The 18,125-nt window shown below is 58.6% G+C and overlaps 1 protein-coding gene across 7 annotated transcripts; it reads left to right on the forward strand.

Annotated features, from left to right (window-relative positions):
• The first annotated feature begins 1,585 nt into the window (after positions 1 to 1,585).
• Positions 1,586 to 17,809, forward strand: AIFM3 (apoptosis inducing factor mitochondria associated 3). 7 transcript variants are annotated; one of them, XM_030815911.1, is made up of 22 exons: positions 3,284 to 3,784; positions 4,292 to 4,462; positions 6,575 to 6,720; positions 9,763 to 9,976; positions 10,217 to 10,326; positions 10,523 to 10,632; positions 10,712 to 10,756; positions 10,985 to 11,081; positions 11,164 to 11,276; positions 12,153 to 12,239; positions 12,676 to 12,767; positions 12,869 to 12,999; positions 13,112 to 13,227; positions 13,328 to 13,399; positions 13,493 to 13,556; positions 14,161 to 14,237; positions 14,349 to 14,466; positions 15,734 to 15,832; positions 16,090 to 16,165; positions 16,483 to 16,587; positions 17,200 to 17,220; positions 17,444 to 17,702. In XM_030815911.1, exons 5-22 carry the CDS (start codon positions 10,218 to 10,220, stop codon positions 17,481 to 17,483), a joined length of 1,572 nt encoding a protein of 523 aa, XP_030671771.1. In that variant the 5' UTR covers positions 3,284 to 3,784; positions 4,292 to 4,462; positions 6,575 to 6,720; positions 9,763 to 9,976; position 10,217; the 3' UTR covers positions 17,484 to 17,702. The 7 variants fall into 7 exon arrangements, with proteins under 7 accessions (XP_030671766.1, XP_030671768.1, XP_030671769.1 ...); XM_030815906.1 differs by lacking the exons at positions 3,284 to 3,784; positions 6,575 to 6,720 and adding an exon at positions 1,586 to 1,683; XM_030815908.1 differs by lacking the exons at positions 3,284 to 3,784; positions 6,575 to 6,720 and adding an exon at positions 1,632 to 1,683 and having other exon boundaries at positions 4,280 to 4,462.
• Positions 17,810 to 18,125: the final 316 nt, after the last annotated feature.

Raw genomic sequence — 18,125 nt, forward strand, 5'->3', positions numbered from 1 at the left:
CTCTATGCCTGTCATGGTGTCCTGGCAGCAGTCTGGGAGAATATTTCAGTTACCCCTGGTGTCCCAGGGAGGCTGGAACAGAGGGGTCCACTCACTGATTGCCACGGTCACAGAATAGGACTTGAATTGTGCACTGTAGGCCCTGTGGCCTTGCATGAGCCTGGTAGGCCTCTCCCCTCCTGCTTCTAGCCCTCCACCTGGGAGGCCAGCCTGCCCAGGGCTGCTCTGCCGCTTAGCAGCTGTGTGGCCCTGGAGAGTCCCTAACCTCACTGAACCTCAGTTTCTCCGTTTGTGAAATGGAAATAATACAAAGAGAACCTTCCTTCTCAGGCTGTTGTGATGGGTAAGGAAATAAATGCACGCAAAATCACAGCCGTAGTTATTATGAGGCACACTGTCTTCCTGGCTAGAGGAGATTCTGAAGGTGGGTGGGGCAGCAAGATCACCACGTGTATGAAATGGGGGTAGGCTGGTTGGAGACCAAGGGCACCAGGCCCAAGCACTGCCATCTGCCCTGTGATGGGACTCTCCTGTGGCAGTGGCAACGGTCCCACTGTGGAAGCAACACATGAGCTGAGAGAACTTGCCTGAACTGAGCCACATGTGCCCTCCAGGCCTGGTCACCCCACCACCTGCCCCCAGTGTGACCCATGCAGGGCCTGTTCCTGACCCTGAACAAGACCAGGACTCCTTGGGCTGCATTTCCTATCTGTAAAATTGTAGGAGGGTGGTGGTGGTGGGGGCTTGAACTTGCCCCTCGGTGGGGTGGGGCATAAATAGTCCCAGAGGATGGCCTGGGAAGGCTGGCTGGGCCTGGCACAGGGGACTTTACTGCTGTCATTATTGTCCTCCTTACAGGAAAGGAGAGCAAGGCCCAGACAGGGGAGGAACCTACACAGCCTCTGTGCTCCAGCCTGCTTGAAAGACAAGGTCTACCTACAACGCAGAGATCCATACATTAAGGACAATGAAACACCCAAGTGTTAGGAACCAGAATAATCAGCCCTAATAGAGGGGAGGCTGGTCAGGGAGGGCCTCCTGGAGGAAGAGGCACAACATCAGGGTGCACTGTGATTTCTGGAGACCCAAGGAGTTCTGGTAAATGACAGGTGAGAAAAAGAAAATGTAATAAAATATAATTGAAAACAGACTCTGGTATGTGTGGAGAGAGAGCCGGGAGGAACCTAGGACACCCGTGAACCTGAACTCCCCCAACCAGTGAAGGGAGCTATGGGCAGCAAGGTTTGATTGGGGTTTTCTTTCTTGCGGAGGTTTCTCAGAGTGATTCAAGTTCCCCCACCCCGCCCACAGATGGTTCTGAGACTTTGGAAAGAAAGAAAAGGAAAAAAGAATCAGACCCTGCCCGCGCCCCAGCTGGGCATCCCTGGAAGGTCGCGAGGATCCCCGGAGACCCATACTCGGGCCCGGGGCTCCCCCGGCCAGAGCGGCCCCTGGCTGCCTCCCTACGCCCCGCGACTCCGGTCCGGACGCCGAGGGCCTCGGCCTGCCCCTGTCCCCCGGCCGCCCCCCACCCGCTCCGGCCCGGCGGGGCGGTGCTGGGCGCCGCGGGCTCCCCGGCCGCAGTGCAGCCGCAGCGCCAGCCCCGCCCCGCCCGCGCCTCCCCGCCCCCCCTCGCCCGCGGCCCCAAGCGGTTCCCGAGCCCAGGCCCGCGCCGAGCCCCAGGTGAGCGCCCGCCCCGGGGACCCTGGTCCCCGGAACCCCGGTCCCCGCCCGCCGCCCCGCCTCTTCGCCCGGGCGCCGGGGGCCAGCGCTTGCGCTCGCAAGTCTCGGACCCGGGCCCGGCACGTTAGGGGTTGGGGGTTGGCAAGCGGGGCCAGAGGCACTGGCTGGGGGCCGAAGCGCACCTCGTCCTTCTCTCGTCCCACAACGGCCCCTTCCCGGCTCGCCGCGGGGCCCCACTGTGTGCCAGTCCTCCTTCTCGGGCTGCAAGGTCTGGCGGGGGCACCGGGACGGAGCCGGCGAGGCTGCTGGCATCGGCTTCCCAGAGAGAGGGAACTGCACGTGCAGAGGCGGGGAGAGTGGACCGAGGCTTGCGCCTGAGCTCCGTGGGGGAGGGGAGAGCGCGGAGCCCCCACACTCGAAGGCAGGACTGGGATCAGATGCCACCCCTAGGACTCCTGGAAGCCATTGGGAGTCCGATCTGGGCAGGAGCCCTTGGGATGAGGCAGTGGGGGCGGGTGAGCGAGAGATGGAGGAGTGGGGAGAGGACCCTGCCCAGCCTGCACCCCGGGAGCGCCAGGAGCCCTGGGAGGGTCAGGTGGAGCAGGGGCTGCTCTGTGAGATGGGGGTAATCCAGTCCCGCCTCACAGGTCCTGGGGTCCCTGGGACAGACACAGACTCCTGCTGGGTGGTTAGCACTGGGCTCTGCTAGAACTTTTCTGCAGTGGGCAGCTCATGGGCAAGGAATAGCACTCTGGCACTCTGAATAAACCTGGGGGCCCCTCCTGCCCTGCCCCTGGCAAGGACCTTTGCCTTTGAGTGGGGTGACTGGGCTCCAAGCCGATCTAGCACACAGTAGGCCGAAGGCACAGGGGCCCCACCCAGTCTCCTTCCTGGCCCAGGCTCTGGGGGATTCAGGTCCCTGGGTACTCGGGAAGGGACGGCACAGCCTCGGCAGGTCCCCAGTGGCAAGACCAGGTCTGACCTTTTCTCGGATCTGTGGCCCATCAGGTGAGGCCTGAGGTCAGCCAGGAAGGAAGTGGGCAGGGCTGAGCCAGGGCTGAAACCAGGACCCGGGAAGGGACCGCCTAGTGCCCAGGGAAGGGGCAGGTGGGGCAGGTGGCAGTTGAGTTTTACAGACCTTCTTTGATGACAAGTGGGGGAAAGAGCCAAGGCACACCCCAGTGGCTTTGGGAGCCACCGCCTCCTCCCCTGTAATGGGCACCTAGAGGGCCGACAGGCGCAGGGGCCAGGCACCAATGGTCCCTCTCCAACCTGGCCTTTTGTTTCCACCCCTCGCTCTCAGGCACCCACCCACGGCCCTTCCTGGTATCTGGGCCAGACCAGGTAGGTCTCAGCCCCACCTCAAGTGAGACTTCAGGAAGAACTTCCAGAGGAAACTGGAGGATGGCAGTGGGATGGACTGTGGGGAGGTCATTTGCAAACAAGGCAGTTATGGCTGTGCCCTGGGCCTTCCAAAGTCCACCTGTAGGCTGCATCTTCTGGAAGGCCCACCCTGTAGCCTGGAAGGCACCTGGCTACAGTGATCTCTCTGCTGTGCAGGTGTCCCCTCCCCCAGGGCACCTTGCAGGGCCTTAGGGTGATATGGGGGCCTTCTGGGCCCCTGCCCACCTTAAAACTGATTAAGGTGGGAGGGTGAGGTGGGAGGCCACAGGGATACACCTGCTGCTTGACCTTGATGGGACCTTGACCCCTTGCTTTCCCCATATGCTGTTGGGCATGACTGCCCACAGGCCTGGTGGGCATTTGTGAAGGGCTGGAGTCGGGGGTAGGGGGAGCTTATGGCTGCTGGGCACAGGCGTGGCAGGGCTGTGTGCCTGGCTTCCCTTTCCCCTAACCCCATCAGGCCCGGGCTGGCCGCCCACTTCTGTTCACCACAGAGCAGGGTTTCCCTGGGGACCAGTGGACTGGCCCAGCCCCACACCTCCCCCCCAGCCCCTCCTGGCCACAGCTTGAGCTGGGAGGAGGGTGGAGGCTGGGCCGCCTCCTGGACCCCTGCCCTCCCTGCCTGGCCTTCCAAGGCCCGGCAGCCTCAGTCCACTGCTGGGCCTGGAACACGCAGCAGTGGCTGCCCTGCGAGGAGGTGGGTGTCCGGAGTGCTAGCCAGGGTGGGGCTGGGCTAGGGGGAGCCTGATGTCACCCCCATTGTAGGAGGGAGAAGACCAAGGATGAGAAGGGCCTTGGCTTGCCCAAGGTGACCCACTCTTTGAGCCTAGGCATAGTGGTCTCCCGGGAGAATGGAGGGTCCCAGAGCTCTCAGGCTGTGGGATTTGGAGAGGGGAAGGGGGGCATGAGGAGGCAGCAGAAATCAGGAAGGATTTCCTAGGCAAGGCAGCCGCGGGGCTGGACGATGGGTGGCCGAGGTTGGGGCAGAGGGACTCCACTGGACGAGTGAGGGAGCTGAGCTTGGAGGGCTTCAAAGGGGAGGTGACCTCCAGGGCCCCATGCTCTGGGATCAGGCTCACCTACATGCCATGGTTTCCAGTTCAAATGTAAGACTCTTTCCGAAGCTCCCACTGTCTCTCTCCGTCCCTCTGTGTCTCTACCTGCCCACACGCCCTGGTCCTGATGGCTCCAGTCTCCCCTGCAGGTCCTGGAGCAGCTCCAGCAGAATGGTGGCTCCAGCGTCGATAAGGCCTGCAGGGGGTCCAGCCCCATGGGGGGCGCCCTAGGCCTCCGACAGCTCCCCATCTGTGCTCCTGCCTGCCGGCCATCCTCAGGCCACTCGCCATGGGTGGCTGCTTCTCCAAACCAAAACCAGGTACCTCCTGTCTTCTTGTCTCCATCCTTCCTCCTCCCTCCTCGCCTCTTCCTCTCCCTTCCCCCACTCCCCCTCTGCACTCGGCCGGCCTCTGAAGTAGGTCAGGCTAGGCCTGAGCCCGCTCGGAATGTTAATACGCTGAAGCCAGGAGGGGGTAGGGGGCCTGGAGCAGTTCCCCCGGCTGGCCCCTGCTCCAGTGGGTGCCCCTTTTTCTTTGGGGCTTTGAGTGTTGGTGGTGGGAATAACAGCAGGACGCTTCTTGGAAAAGGAAAGGCAGGGTTCCTCCTGTTGCAGGGTTGGGGAAGGGGCTATGCCCCCAGGGCCAGGGAAGGGGGGAATGGGGACACCCTCAGCCACTCTGTGACCTAGGGCATGCAAGTTACCCCTCTGAGCCTCTGTTTTTCTCTCTGCAAAAGAGAGGGCCTGGCCACCCTGACCTCTTAGAGTTGCTGTGAGGGTGTAGTGGGCAGATCCTGGCTCTCTTTGCCTCCTCTGATCCCCTGTGTGGTCTCGGGCTGCCTTCTTGGCCTTTCTGGGCACACCTCCCCATTTATACAAGAAATCACCACCCAGCCTAGCCTGAGCTACTCCAGCCAGAAGTGGGAGTGTCCTGGGGTGCTGGGGGAGGCCTGGGTCTTTTCTCCACTAAAGACTCATGTCTGCGGAGCTCTCCCTCTGGCCCCCCACTTTCCCTCTTCTCTCCTCACAACACCTGGGGAGGCAGGAGTGTGCAGCTTTGTCACAGATGGAGAAACTGAGGCTTAGCGAGACCTCAAGAGCGCAGCCAGTGCTCCACTCACCCCACCAGGCCACGCTGCCCTGGCCAGCTCACCCCAGCCAGCTCACCCCAGCTCCCCTTACCTGATACCCATCAGCTCTGTTACCTTGGAACTTGTGAGGCTTTTCTCCGCTTCCTGGGTCTAAGGGAGAACTTGGGGGAGGGAGGAGGGCTGTGATGACCCAACAGGCAGAGGGACCCACTTGCCTCTGCTCCAGGAAGCCACTCTTCCTGCCCCCGCTCCTGTGCTGTGGACACCTAGGCCTGGGCTGGATGCCTCTCTGCCTCAAAATGTGCCTTGGGCAGATGACGTCCATTGTCTCCCCCTAGAAGTGGGTGGGATGATGCCAGCTGGCCTCATACCAGGCGTCTGTGGCATCGCTGGGCTGGCAGGAGGCCCTGGCAGAAGATGCCACCTGCAGGTTCTTTTAAAGGACCCCAAATGGCTGGCCTGCCTGGGACCCGTGGCCCCAGGACTTCCAGTGTCGGGGGTGGCCACTCTCACAAAGGCAGTGCTAAGAACTTAGGCAAATCCAGCCCTGCCCCTTCCCGGCTGTGTGGCCTTGGGCAGGTGATTTCACCTCTCTGAGCCTCTGCATCCTCATTGTAAAGTAGGGGGCTGTTGTGCCTAGCATGAGGGCCTGGCACACCAGAAGCACTTGCAGAATTTTTTTTTTAAGACAGAGTCTCGTTCCTTCTCCCAGGCTGGAGTGCAGTGGAGCGATCTCGGTTCACTGCAAGCTCCGCCTCCCAGGTTCACGCCTGCCTCAGCCTCCCAAGTAGCTGGGACTACAGGCACCCCCCACCACGCCTGGCTATTTTTTTGTATTTTTAGTAGAGACGGAGTTTCACCGTGTTAGCCAGGATGGTCTCGATCTCCTGACCTTGTGATCCGCCCGTCTCGGCCTCCCCAGGAATATTATCTGTTATCCCTTCTCTGAGCTGGGCTCTGTGCTGCCAGGCCTCCCCCGTGGGGCCGTAGCCAGAGGCTCAGGCCCCAGGTGCCCATGCTGGGCAGGTCAGGCATGAGGCTCAGGGAATTTCCAGATATGGGAGTGACAGCATTTGGGTCATGAGGGTTCAGCTGGGGTCTTAAGGGGCCACAAAGAGACTAGAGCAAGTAGAAGACCTCTGTGCAAATCCCTCACTTTCTATCTTGCTCCACTCGATTCTGTGGCTCCGTGTGCATTAGAACCTGCTTCCTGGGTCCCCTCTGTGCTCCTGTGTGTCCTGTCTGAGTTCTTGATAAGAAGATATCAGGCCAGTCCCTCACCTAGCTCAGAGCTAGGAGGAAGTGCAGCTCTCTTAGCATCTGTTCACCTGCCTTTTATTAGGTGATACCTAAAGGCTTTCCATCCTCACCATGGCTGCTAGGAGGCTCAGAGCTAACTGGTAAAACACTGCTGCCCAACTCCATCTATTGAGCTTCTACTATGGGTTACATACATTATTTCCTTCAGCATTCACTGTCACCAATGAGGTAGGCATTTGCTGTTCTCTCTGTTTTATTTTCATTTTTTGAGATGGGGTCTCATTCTGTTGCCCAGGTTGGAGTAAAGTCGCATAATCATAGCTCGCAGCAGCCTAGAACTCCTGGGCTCAAGTGATCCTCCCACCTCCTGAGTAGCAGGGACTACAGGCCTGCACCACCACGACTGGCAATTTTATTTATTTTTTAAATTTTTTTATTTTTTGAGAGACAATCTCTCTCCCTCACCCAGGCTGGAGTGCAATGGCGCGATCTTGGCTCACTGCAACCTCCGCCTCCCAGGTTCGAGTGATTTTCCTGCCTCAGGCTCCCAAGTAGCTGGGATTATAAGCGCATGCCACCATGCCTGGCTAATTTTTATATTTTTAGTAGAGACTGGGTTTTGCCATGTTAGCCAGGCTGGTCTCGAACTCCTGACCTCAATCTGCCCGCCTCGGCCTCTCAAAGTGCTGGGATTACAGGCATGAGCCATCATTCCCGGCCAACAGGCAAATTTTTAAATTTTTTGTAGAGACACCCTGTTGCCCAGGCTGGTCTTGAACTCCTGGACTCAAGCAATCCTCCTGCCTTGGCCTCCCAAAGAGCCACCGCACCTGGCCTTCTCTCCGTTTTATAATAAAGGCATCTTAAGGCCCAAAGGGGCTAAGGCAGGTCTTATGGGCAGCCAGAAGTCACGGAGCTGGGGCTGATCGAGTTTTGTGGGTGAGCAGAGACACCCCTCCCCTCTACCTTTCCAAAGGGCCCCTGACTTAATGGCTTCCGTTAGACTGCATCAGTGAGCCGGCTTGGAGCCTTCTGGGAGGAGGTGGAGGATGAGAGCAGCCTGGCTTGGTGTTATCTGGCCCCCCTGCCAGGCTATTTGTGAGCTCCCACAGCTTACACAGCTGGTGTCAGCTAAGTCCAAAGTATTTCTCTTTTTAATTCTTCCAAAAACATTCTAACACCATTACATAAAGTATAGAAAATGGAATGAAAGCCCCACCCATAACCCCCCACCTGATAGAACGGCCTCAGTGCGGCTCTGTGCTCTGCATCCTCCCTGCTGGGCTGGGGTCAAGGAACTGATCTTTTCTTTGCCCCTGTCCCCTGCTATGCCTGGGCCTGAGCTGAGGGCTGGGACTTGGGGCTGGGGAGGGGACCTGGCCAGGGTGGAGGATTTAGCAGAGCATGAGATGATGGATATGCAGGGGCTGGGCAGCCAGGAGAGGCAACTCCTGAGCCTTATCTGGGTAGATAGGAAGGATGGCAGCCCCAGCCCAAGGGACAGCTCAGGCAAAGGCCTGGAGGTGCATCTCGGCAGCCTCTCTGGGTGCTTGGTTTCTGGAGTGTCAGTTCTGAGGTGGAAGGGATGAGAGGTAAAATCCAGAGGTGCTGGTGCCTTGGGAAGTGAGAGAGGTACCTCCTGCTCCAGCATCGGGCCCATGCTGTGCCAGGGGCTTAGTGTCCATCACTCAGCTTCCTCCCTGCAGCAGCAGCCTGGGAGGCCAGATTATTGCTGCTAAAAATTCTGTTTATTGTTCCCTTCTAATTAGAAAAATATCCCAGGCACATCACAGGGAATTTGGAAAATGTGGAAAAGTATAAAGAAGAAAATGGCAATCTCTGGCTCACTCCCCGCTAGAGCTGGCCCCGTGGGTGTGCTGGGGAAGTGGCTCTGTACGGAGGCTGTGGGGGGTGGAGGTGTGCCCCCTCTGTACCATCCACATGCATTCCCATGCTCAGATTCACCCCCAGGGCACATGAGGACACTGAAAACCCAGCACCTGGTTAGTGATGAAGGATTCTCAAATTGGTGAGAAGAGCTATTTTAAGAAGTTGAAATCGGGCCGGGTGTGGTGGCCCACGCCTGTAATCCCAGCATTTTGGGAGGCCGCAGCGGGTGGATCACCTGAGGTCAGGAGTTCGAGACCAGCCTGACCAACATGGAGCCCTGTCTCTACTAAAAATACAAAAATTAGTCAGGTGTGGTGGCACATGCCTGTAATCCCAGCCGCTCAGGAGGTTGAGGCAGGAGAATTGCTTGAACCTGGGAGGCGGAAGTTGCGGTGAGCCAAGATCGCACCATTGCACTCCAGCCTGGGCAACAACAGCGAAACTCCATCTCAAAAAAAAAAAAAAAAAAAAAAGAAGAAGTTGAAATTATGCTGTGAATTATTCTGTGTACATTTTTTTAATTTTTGAAAAAAAATTCAAATATATGGGAAAGTTGTAAGACTAGAACAATGAACCCTTGACTTCCTGTCACCCAGATTCACTGGCTGGGGACTGAGCTGCTGCCACTTTTGAATTCCTGTGTGCACATGAGTCATACCCTGAGATGTCAGGGACATCGTCATTGTCCATCGGAAGATGCAGGACTTTAGGGCCTCAGGGTTCTTTCTGCCACAGAGGTTTCTGCAGCCAGGAGAACTGCAGGGTCGAAAGAACTCAGCTCTGTGTCCCCCTCACTAATACTGTAATTGAAAAAGGAGGCGGGGTGCGGTGGCTCAAGCCTGTAATCCCAGCACTTTGGGAGGCTGAGGCGGGCAGATCACTTGAGGTCAGGAGTTTGAGACCAGCCTGGCCAACATGGCAAAACCCTGTCTCTACCAATCCTGTCACGCCACACCTCTGGCTTGGTGGTATGCACATGTAGTCCCAGCTACTGGGGAGGCTGAGATGGGAGAATCGCTTGAACCCAGGAGGCAGAGGCTACAGTGAGCCGAGATTGCATGACTGCACTACAGCCTGGGCGACAGAGTGAGACCCTGTCTCAAAAAAAACAGAAAAAAAAAAAAAAAAAAAAAAAAAAAAAAAAGAGACATGCAGAAACGAATTCAAGCAGACCCGGGTGCACCCCCACCCATCCATGCCCCTCCTCTGCTTCGTGCCAGGTTTAAGGCTCTTTGCTGGTGATGCAGAGGGAATTCTGGGGAGGTTGCCAGGCAGGACTGAGCCTACCAGCACCCTGAAGAGCTGGCCTCTGCACCCAGCTTGAGGGATGGGGGAGGAAGTTGGCTGAGGTGGGGGCTCAAGGCGCTGCCTTGTCCACAGTGGAGCTCAAGATTGAGGTGGTGCTGCCTGAGAAGGAGCGAGGCAAGGAGGAGCTGTCGGCCAGTGGGAAGGGCAGCCCCCGGGCCTACCAGGGCAACGGCACGGCCCGCCACTTCCACACAGAGGAGCGCCTGTCCACCCCTCACCCCTACCCCAGCCCTCAGGATTGCGTGGAGGCTGCTGTCTGCCACGTCAAGGACCTTGAGAATGGCCAGTGGGTTCTGGGCCTGCCTGGGAGGGGGGATCAGGGGTCCCAAGGTGGGAGGGTGAGGTACAGGCCATAGCCGGGGGTTGGGGTTGGCCTGAAGGGGCTATGATCAGCTGCTGCCCTGGTCACTGCCTCTGTGGCTTCTACCGGTCTGGGCCTGCTCCCCAGAAGGCTGGACACTGGGAGGAGCTGCCAGGAGGTTGTGCCTGGTGTCTGGCCTGACCTCTGAGTGCTGCGGTTCCCCAGGATGCGGGAAGTGGAGCTGGGCTGGGGGAAGGTGTTGCTGGTGAAGGACAATGGGGAGTTCCACGCCCTGGGCCATAAGTGTCCGCACTACGGCGCACCCCTGGTGAAAGGTGAGCTGTCAGGTGGGAGGCTTGAGGGGTAACCTTCCAGGCCCCATGCCAGCTTGGCTTCTCCCTAGACCCCAGGATCTTCATCTATTAGTGAAGTCTCCTGGGCTGTGGGGAGGGACCTGCAGTTGCTGGGGCACTGAGATCCTTGGGAAGCAACCCCTGCAGGTGAGCCCAGCCTAGCACCTCTCCTTCCCAGGCGTTCTGTCCCGTGGTCGGGTGCGCTGCCCCTGGCACGGCGCCTGCTTCAACATCAGCACTGGGGACCTGGAGGACTTCCCTGGCCTGGACAGTCTGCACAAGTTCCAGGTGGGACAAGGAGTGCGGTGGGGTGGGAACCTGGGGGTGTGGGGTTTGGGGCTGGTCCTGAGCAATGCAGCCCTTGCAGGTGAAGATTGAGAAGGAGAAGGTGTACGTCCGGGCCAGCAAGCAGGTGAGGGGATAGCTCGGGGCTCAGGCAGAAGGGAGGAGCCCGGAGGTCATCTTGGCCCAGAGAATGCCACGTGCAAAGCCCTGTGGTGGGAGGAGCTTGGCACGTGTCACTGGAGCAGAGTGAGGGGTTGTGGTAGGGATGAGGCTGGGCTGGAGCGCCAGGACCTGCCTGCCAAAATGATGGCATGCGGAGGATGGCAATGACCCTCCACCCTCTTGGCACCCACAGGCCCTACAGCTGCAGCGAAGGACCAAGGTGATGGCCAAGTGTATCTCTCCAAGTGCTGGGTACAGCAGTAGCACCAATGTGCTCATTGTGGGTGCAGGTTGGTAGTGGGGTCATGAGGGGCAGGGTGGGAGATGGGATTGGTGAGAAGTGGTCCTCGGCCCATGGGCCCCTCCCATCAGGTGCAGCTGGCCTGGTGTGTGCAGAGACACTGCGGCAGGAGGGCTTCTCCGATCGGATCGTCCTGTGCACGCTAGACCGGCACCTTCCCTATGACCGTCCCAAGCTCAGCAAGGTAGGGGGGGTGGGGCAAGTAGGGACCCTATCCCTCTGGGTCCCAGTTAAGCCCACTTCAAGCCTTGCTTGTCACCCCCACTGGGGTCTGGCCAACTGCCCTCCGTGCTTATGCCAGGCCTGTCTGTGGTACCCCCAAAAGATCTAGATTTGTTGTTGTTGTTGTTTTGAGACAGGGTCTCACTCTGTCGCCCAGGCTGGAATGCAGTGGCGCCTTCTCGGCTCACTGCAACTTCCACCTCCTGGGTTCAAGGGATTCTCATGCTTCAGCCTTCCGAGTAGCTGGGATTACAGGTGTGCACCACCACCATGCCTGGCTAATTTTTTGTATTTTTAGTAGAGATGGGGTTTCACCATATTGCCCAGACCAGTCTTAAACTCCTGAGCTCAGCCCATCCACCCACCTCAGCCTCCCAAGGTGCTAAGATTATAGGTGTGAGCCACTGCACCTGGCTTTTCTTTTTTTGAGACAGGGTCTTGCTCTGTCACTCAGGCTGGAGAGCAGTGCCTGTCTCACGGCTCACTGCAGCATCGACCTCCACCTCCCAGGCTCAAACGATCCTCCCACCTCAGCCTCCCAGGTAGCTAGGACTACAGGCGCACACCACCACGCCTGGCTAATATTTTGTATTTTTTGTAGAAATGAGGTTTTGTCATGTTGCCCAGGCTGGTCTTGAACTCCTGGGTTCAAGCGATCCTCCTGTCTCAGCCTCCCAAAGTGTTGGGATTACAGGCATGAGTCACTGCGCCCGGCTTGATCTGGGTTTACTGAGTTCTGTCCTGCAGCCCCTATGTGACTGGGGCTGGCCCCACCTTCCCTGGGCCCCAGTGTCTTCTGCTGTAAACTGGCTCCTCTCAAGCTGGCTCTCCCCCGCAGTCCCTGGACACACAGCCTGAGCAGCTGGCCCTGAGGCCCAAGGAGTTTTTCCGAGCCTATGGCATCGAGGTGCTCACCGAGGCTCAGGTACAGGGTCAAGGGTGGGAAACAGGCCCGAGGAGGGAAGGTGGGAACCGTGAGGTTGTGTGGGCCTCTGGGGTGGGGTCTTGGTGCTCTACCTTCCTGGCCCCACTGCCCAGGCACCTGGGAGGTGCTCCAGGCTTGGGAGACAGCAAGGAGCTTTTTCCCGACGGGTCATGGGCACACACAGAGCCCCAGGGTGTGCGGAGATGAATGATCAGGGCTGGATAGGAGAGACTGGTGGGACTTGGGAGGGTAAGGAGAGGTTTGAGGGGAAGGTGATGTCTGAAGCTTAAAGAATGGAGCCCAGGTGGCAGGATCTGTTTTAATGGGAGCTTCTCAGAGGCTGTGGCTGGGCTGTGGGTGTACTGCAGGACCGGGGTGTGGGTGGCAAGGCCCAGCCCCATGCTCAAGCTCATGCTCTGCCCGGTGGGGGTTGCAGGTGGTCACAGTGGACGTGAGAAATAAGAAGGTCGTGTTCAAGGATGGCTTCAAGCTGGAGTACAGCAAGCTGCTGCTGGCGCCAGGGAGCAGGTGGGAGGGTCTCCTTTTTACCCATTGGACACTGGGCAGGGCACTGGCCTAGACGGGGCTGGGGCTGCCAGGAGGCCCTCACTGACACCGCCATGTCTCAGCCCCAAGACTCTGAGCTGCAAAGGCAAAGAAGTGGAGAACGTGTTCACCATCCGGACGCCAGAGGATGCCAATCGCGTGGTGAGGCTGGCCCGAGGCCGCAATGTGGTCGTCGTGGGAGCCGGCTTCCTGGGTGAGAGGTAGTGGGCAGTGGGGATGGTGGTCAGGTCGTCATGGCCAGTCCCAGGGAAGTTCTGGTCGAGGAAGGTGCAGGTGTCAGCCTGCCACCCCCTGCCCATCACCAGGGATGGAGGTGGCCGCTTACCTGACGGAGAAGGCCCACTCTGTGTCTGTGGTGGAGCTGGAGGAGACACCCTTCAGGAGGTTCCTGGGGGAGCGCGTGGGTCGTGCCCTCATGAAGGTGAGCCCACCCCAGCACCCAGTGCCTTGGAGCCCTGGGGCCCAGCCCGGCCCCTGGCTGGGCTCTCATCCACCGCCCACCTGCCCACTTGCCCTGACAGATGTTTGAGAACAACCGGGTGAAGTTCTACATGCAGACGGAGGTGTCGGAGCTGCGGGGCCAGGAGGGAAAGGTGGGCCCTTCTCCCTTCTCCCTGCTGCTTTCTGTCCTCTGTCCCCTGAGCCTGGGAGCTGGGTCCACCTGTTTACCCACCTACTCCCCACAGCTGAAGGAGGTTGTCCTGAAGAGCAGCAAGGTCGTGCGGGCTGACGTCTGCGTGGTGGGCATTGGTGAGTTGGTGCGTGGGCAGGCAGGCACAAACCAGCCCAGCCGTCTGCACATGCTCACATGTGACCTTGGGCTAGTCCCTTCCCCTCCCAGAGCCTCAGTTTCCACCACATCTGTCAAATGGGGACCCCCAACCGCCCCCACTTTACGGAGCTGTTGGGGAAGGTGTGTACCGGGCTCAGCCCAGGCCTGGCACAGAGGATGCTCCCAGTGCCTGCTGCCCGGTAACACTCATCTCCATACCCTGCGAGAGTTGACATAGGCAAGACTCGAACTGGCTCCTGCTCCAGCTGAGGTGCCAATTTGGGTAGGGGCCAAGATGGGAGGTGGTAGCGCCTGCAGGGGCTGAGGAGGTATGGCATGCTGTCCCTCCACTTAAGGGCCTCATGGAGCACTTCTTGGAGAAGGTGATATCTGAGGTCTTGCGGGAGGCACCAGGTCTGTGGGATCCCGGGTAGTGGGGGCCAGGGTGCATGAAGGCTTCAGGTGGACAGCCCCTGGAGGATCAGTCCAGGGCTGGCACATCAAGCGCGTGGTGTGGGGTGTGGAGAGTGACTACGCAGAAGGGAGGGACAGGGGAGTGGATACGGGCTTCCGTCCTGTCAGGTGCAGTGCCCGCCACAGGCTTCCTGAGGCAAAGCGGCATCGGTCTGGATTCCCGAGGCTTCATCCCTGTCAACAAGGTGGGGTGGATGGCACTGGGTGGGGAGGGCCCGTTGCTGGGCTGGGAGTGGCAGGAGGTTCAGGTCAGGGCCCCTGTCACACCCATGGAGCTCTGGGCCCTCTCTCTGCAGATGATGCAGACCAATGTCCCAGGCGTGTTTGCAGCTGGCGACGCCGTCACCTTCCCCCTTGCCTGGAGGAACAACCGGAAAGTGAACATTCCACATTGGCAGATGGCTCATGCTCAGGGTATGGCCAGTCCCGAGGCACATGGAGGGGTGGGAGGGAGTCTCAGGGTCTCAGTGTCCCCATGCTCATGCCTCAGTTGCTGACCTTGGGTTCTGGACACTGTGTTAGGCATCAAAGCTCTGATGTGGATTCTCTGGCCAGCCTCATCCTGGCGATCCAGCCAACACAGAGAGCAACACCCCACTGAGCCAGCCATAGCTCCTCAGTCTCAGTTTTCCTTCTGGTAGTCTCTCCCATTTTTGTCTTCAAGGACATATATTCTGTAGAATTCCTGATCAACCTGTGCAGTTACCCTGGGGAGGGAGGGAGGCATTTAGTGGATCACCTTCCTACTTTATGCCTCTATTTCCCTTGGGCCACTCAAGTATCTCTGTGAACTCAGTTCAGCCTCATGCAGGTCCCGAGGTGCCATCTGAGCCCAGAGACCTGGGCTCAGTGGAGGCACTGTGCTTTCTGAGGAATAGCTTTCCCCTCCTGATGTCTGCTGGCCACCAAGTCCCCCAAGCCTCATCCACTGTGCACATCTGGTCTGGGCCCCTAAGCTGCAGGTGCCATCATGTTAGTTGCCTCACTGCCTCAGAGAGGGGACTGCCAGACTCCCAGCCTGGGACAAGGGACTTCTCTGCACCCATCTCCCCTTCCCTCTGCCTTTACAGCTGAGGGTCTGCTGCTTGAAACCCCACTTCTGGTACCAATTTCTATTCAAGTCCAAAGTCTAAAGTTGTTGCTAGGTTGTAAGTAACCAAGGCTACTTATCAGCCAAGTATAATTAGGATTTAACTGGGAGAGTTTAGGGGACTTTGAAGTACATCCAACTACAGGGGTCTACTGGGGCCTCATAGGAACTGGGGAGCCATCCACACGGGTCTCTTTGGGGCTTTGTGTGTGGCTGTCATCTGCGCTTCCCTGTGTACTTATGCCCCATTTTCCTCCCTCTTCAGACCTGATATGTCTGATTAGGTGTCTGTGTGCACAGCTGAAATGGTGGAGTACTCCCCCAACCCCAAGAAGTAGACCTTCCAGAGTCAGGGCACTTTATTCAGATTCTCTAAGGAAGCAATCAAGTGGCTAGCTTTGAGGCAGGTGTTCCCCTGCACCAGTCAGTTGCAGGTGCAAGTGAGCAGTGGGCTGAACAATGATGTCTCTTGACCTCTGGGGAGACCAGGAGGAGTAGCCACACGTGTCGCGGTCCCCACAGCATCAGCAGCAGGTAGTGTGGGAGTGGTAAGAGCGAGAGTCACGGTTCTCACGGCCCTGGGTCCCGCAGGGCGCGTGGCAGCCCAGAACATGTTGGCGCAGGAGGCGGAGATGAGCACTGTGCCCTACCTCTGGACCGCCATGTTTGGCAAGAGCCTGCGCTACGCGGGTAACCCTGGGGCCTCGGATGGGGGCGGGGCCGAGGGCGTTCAGGGGCGGGGCTTGAGTGTGGGGCGGGGCTGGCAGCCTACGGGCAGGGCTATGACCGCACTAGGAGGAGGCCGGCAAGAACTCGCTGGCGGTGAGGCTAGGAACTACCTAAAAGGACGTATGGAGGAGGGCCTGGGCGGGGTTAGGAGGGGATCCTGTGACGTCTCGTTCCCTCCCCCGGCTCACGTGGGTGCCACCCACCTGCCCGGCCCACAGGCTACGGAGAAGGCTTCGACGACGTCATCATCCAGGGGGATCTGGAGGAGCTGAAGTTTGTGGCTTTTTACACTAAGTGAGAGCACCGGGGTGCAGCTTGGCGCGAAGCAGCGGGAGCTCAGTCGGGAAGGGGGATTCATCCCAGGCAAAATCCCAGAACAAGAGTCTAGCCCTGAGCCCCGCTGAGGAGTGCTGGAGCCTCCTTAGGAAAGCCCGAAGCTTGTGCACGGTCAAGCCGCGATGTGCAAAGCAGGGAGGGCTGGGTGCTCAGGCCATTCCTGTTGCCCTGGGGTAGGTCCTTCCCTGGGCCCCAGATGGACAGGAGTGCATCAGGGTTTTCAAAAACGGGCTGCTGCCTCGCAGTCCTCAGGCTTGGCCATCCTCTCCTTGCAGAGGCGACGAGGTGATCGCCGTGGCCAGCATGAACTACGATCCCATTGTGTCCAAGGTCGCTGAGGTGCTGGCCTCAGGCCGTGCCATCCGGAAGCGGGAGGTGGAGTGAGTGTGGGTGTGGGAAGCCTGGGGGTGGGAGTAGTTCCCTGGAGGACTGGCTAAGGTGCCCATGACAGCCAGCCGCCCCCACAACCCTCCAGGGCCTTTCCCCTCTTGGTTTGCATCACCTGAGGCTTACAGGACTACAGGGAGGTGTGGGGCAAGGATCATGGTTTGGGAGCAGGCTGGTTATGTGTTCATGGTGGATGGAAGGGATAGGGATGTGTGTCCCCAGGCAGGGCCAGTGCTGTGGGGAGGGGTCAGGGCCCAATGCATGGGCAATCACCAGGCCTGGGACACCTAACTGGACATGGTTGTGCTGAGCCTGGCAGAAGCTAGGTGGGAAATGCAGCTACTGATGCCCTGGGTATGCTCTCCACAGAGATAGTGGGGGGTGGTTCTAGGTTTCACTCAACACCAGCCAGTTCCCTTATCCTGGTGTGGTGTCAATGAGATTCACCCTCTGGGAGAGAACTCCCAGGGACTGGGGACAGCCTGGAGGCTATGAGACAGGGGCAGGCTTCAGGCTGGAAACAATGGAGGACCAGAAGGGGACATGATAAATGACATGCTCTCTCCTTGGCCTTCTCTCTGTTTCTCTCTCTTGCCTTCGTGAAGGCTGTTTGTGCTGCACAGCAAGTACGTGTGTCCTTCATGTTGACCGTTCTGAGCCTTTCCCATGTCAGCCTAGACCCTCCACCCAATGGTCTATCTCCATCTGTCCAAGTACACCTCCCTGCTGGGCACTAGGGTCTGGCACAGAACAGACCCCCTGCTGTCCTCAAGGGCCAGCTGTTCAGGGTGCCCAGAGTGGACAGCCTGTTTTCTTCTCTCTTGACCCCTCCTCCCCTCATTCCTGCAGGACTGGCGACATGTCTTGGCTTACGGGTAAAGGATCCTGAGCTCACATGCAGTAGACTTGGGCAGGCAAAGGGGGGCACCAGGGGCAGAGGCCAAGCCTTGGGGGCAGGTGCCAATCTCCAGTCCCAGGATCCCCCAGGGTAGAACCTGAGCCCTCCCAGTGCTTGCCTTCAGCCACCTGGCTCCCCTCCTGGGAGGCCTCTGCTGGATCCAGAAGATGCTCAACCCTCAAGGTCTCTGCTGCCACTGACAGCTGGCACTGGAGGCAGGACAGGCCCTGCCTCTTCTCCCTCTATTGGGACTAGTCCCCTGAAGAACCCTGCAACATGTTAGATATTACCGTAAAATTAAAACGCACACATTTGCAGATCTGTATGACTCCCAGTGTAATTGGGCCAATAGACACAGGACCAGACCACAGGGAAACAGGCACAATCACAGAATGCTAGGTGCCACACCAAGGAAATTTGGCCTGTGAACGCCCAGAGGAGGTAGCAACTAATTCTGCGCCGCAGGCCCTCCCACATCCCTCTCCCCCTCTGCGATCAGCGAACTCTTTTTGCTTTTGACTCTGAATTTTGAAGGAAGGGTATTCCAGGTAGAAGGGACAACATGCCCAAAGGTCTTCAGATAGTAAATGCTCCTTCAGAGGCGGCTCATGCTTGACACTTTGGGGCATTTGC

Source organism: Nomascus leucogenys, chromosome 7b, assembly GCF_006542625.1.
Source record: "Nomascus leucogenys isolate Asia chromosome 7b, Asia_NLE_v1, whole genome shotgun sequence".
Classification (NCBI taxonomy): domain Eukaryota; kingdom Metazoa; phylum Chordata; class Mammalia; order Primates; family Hylobatidae; genus Nomascus; species Nomascus leucogenys.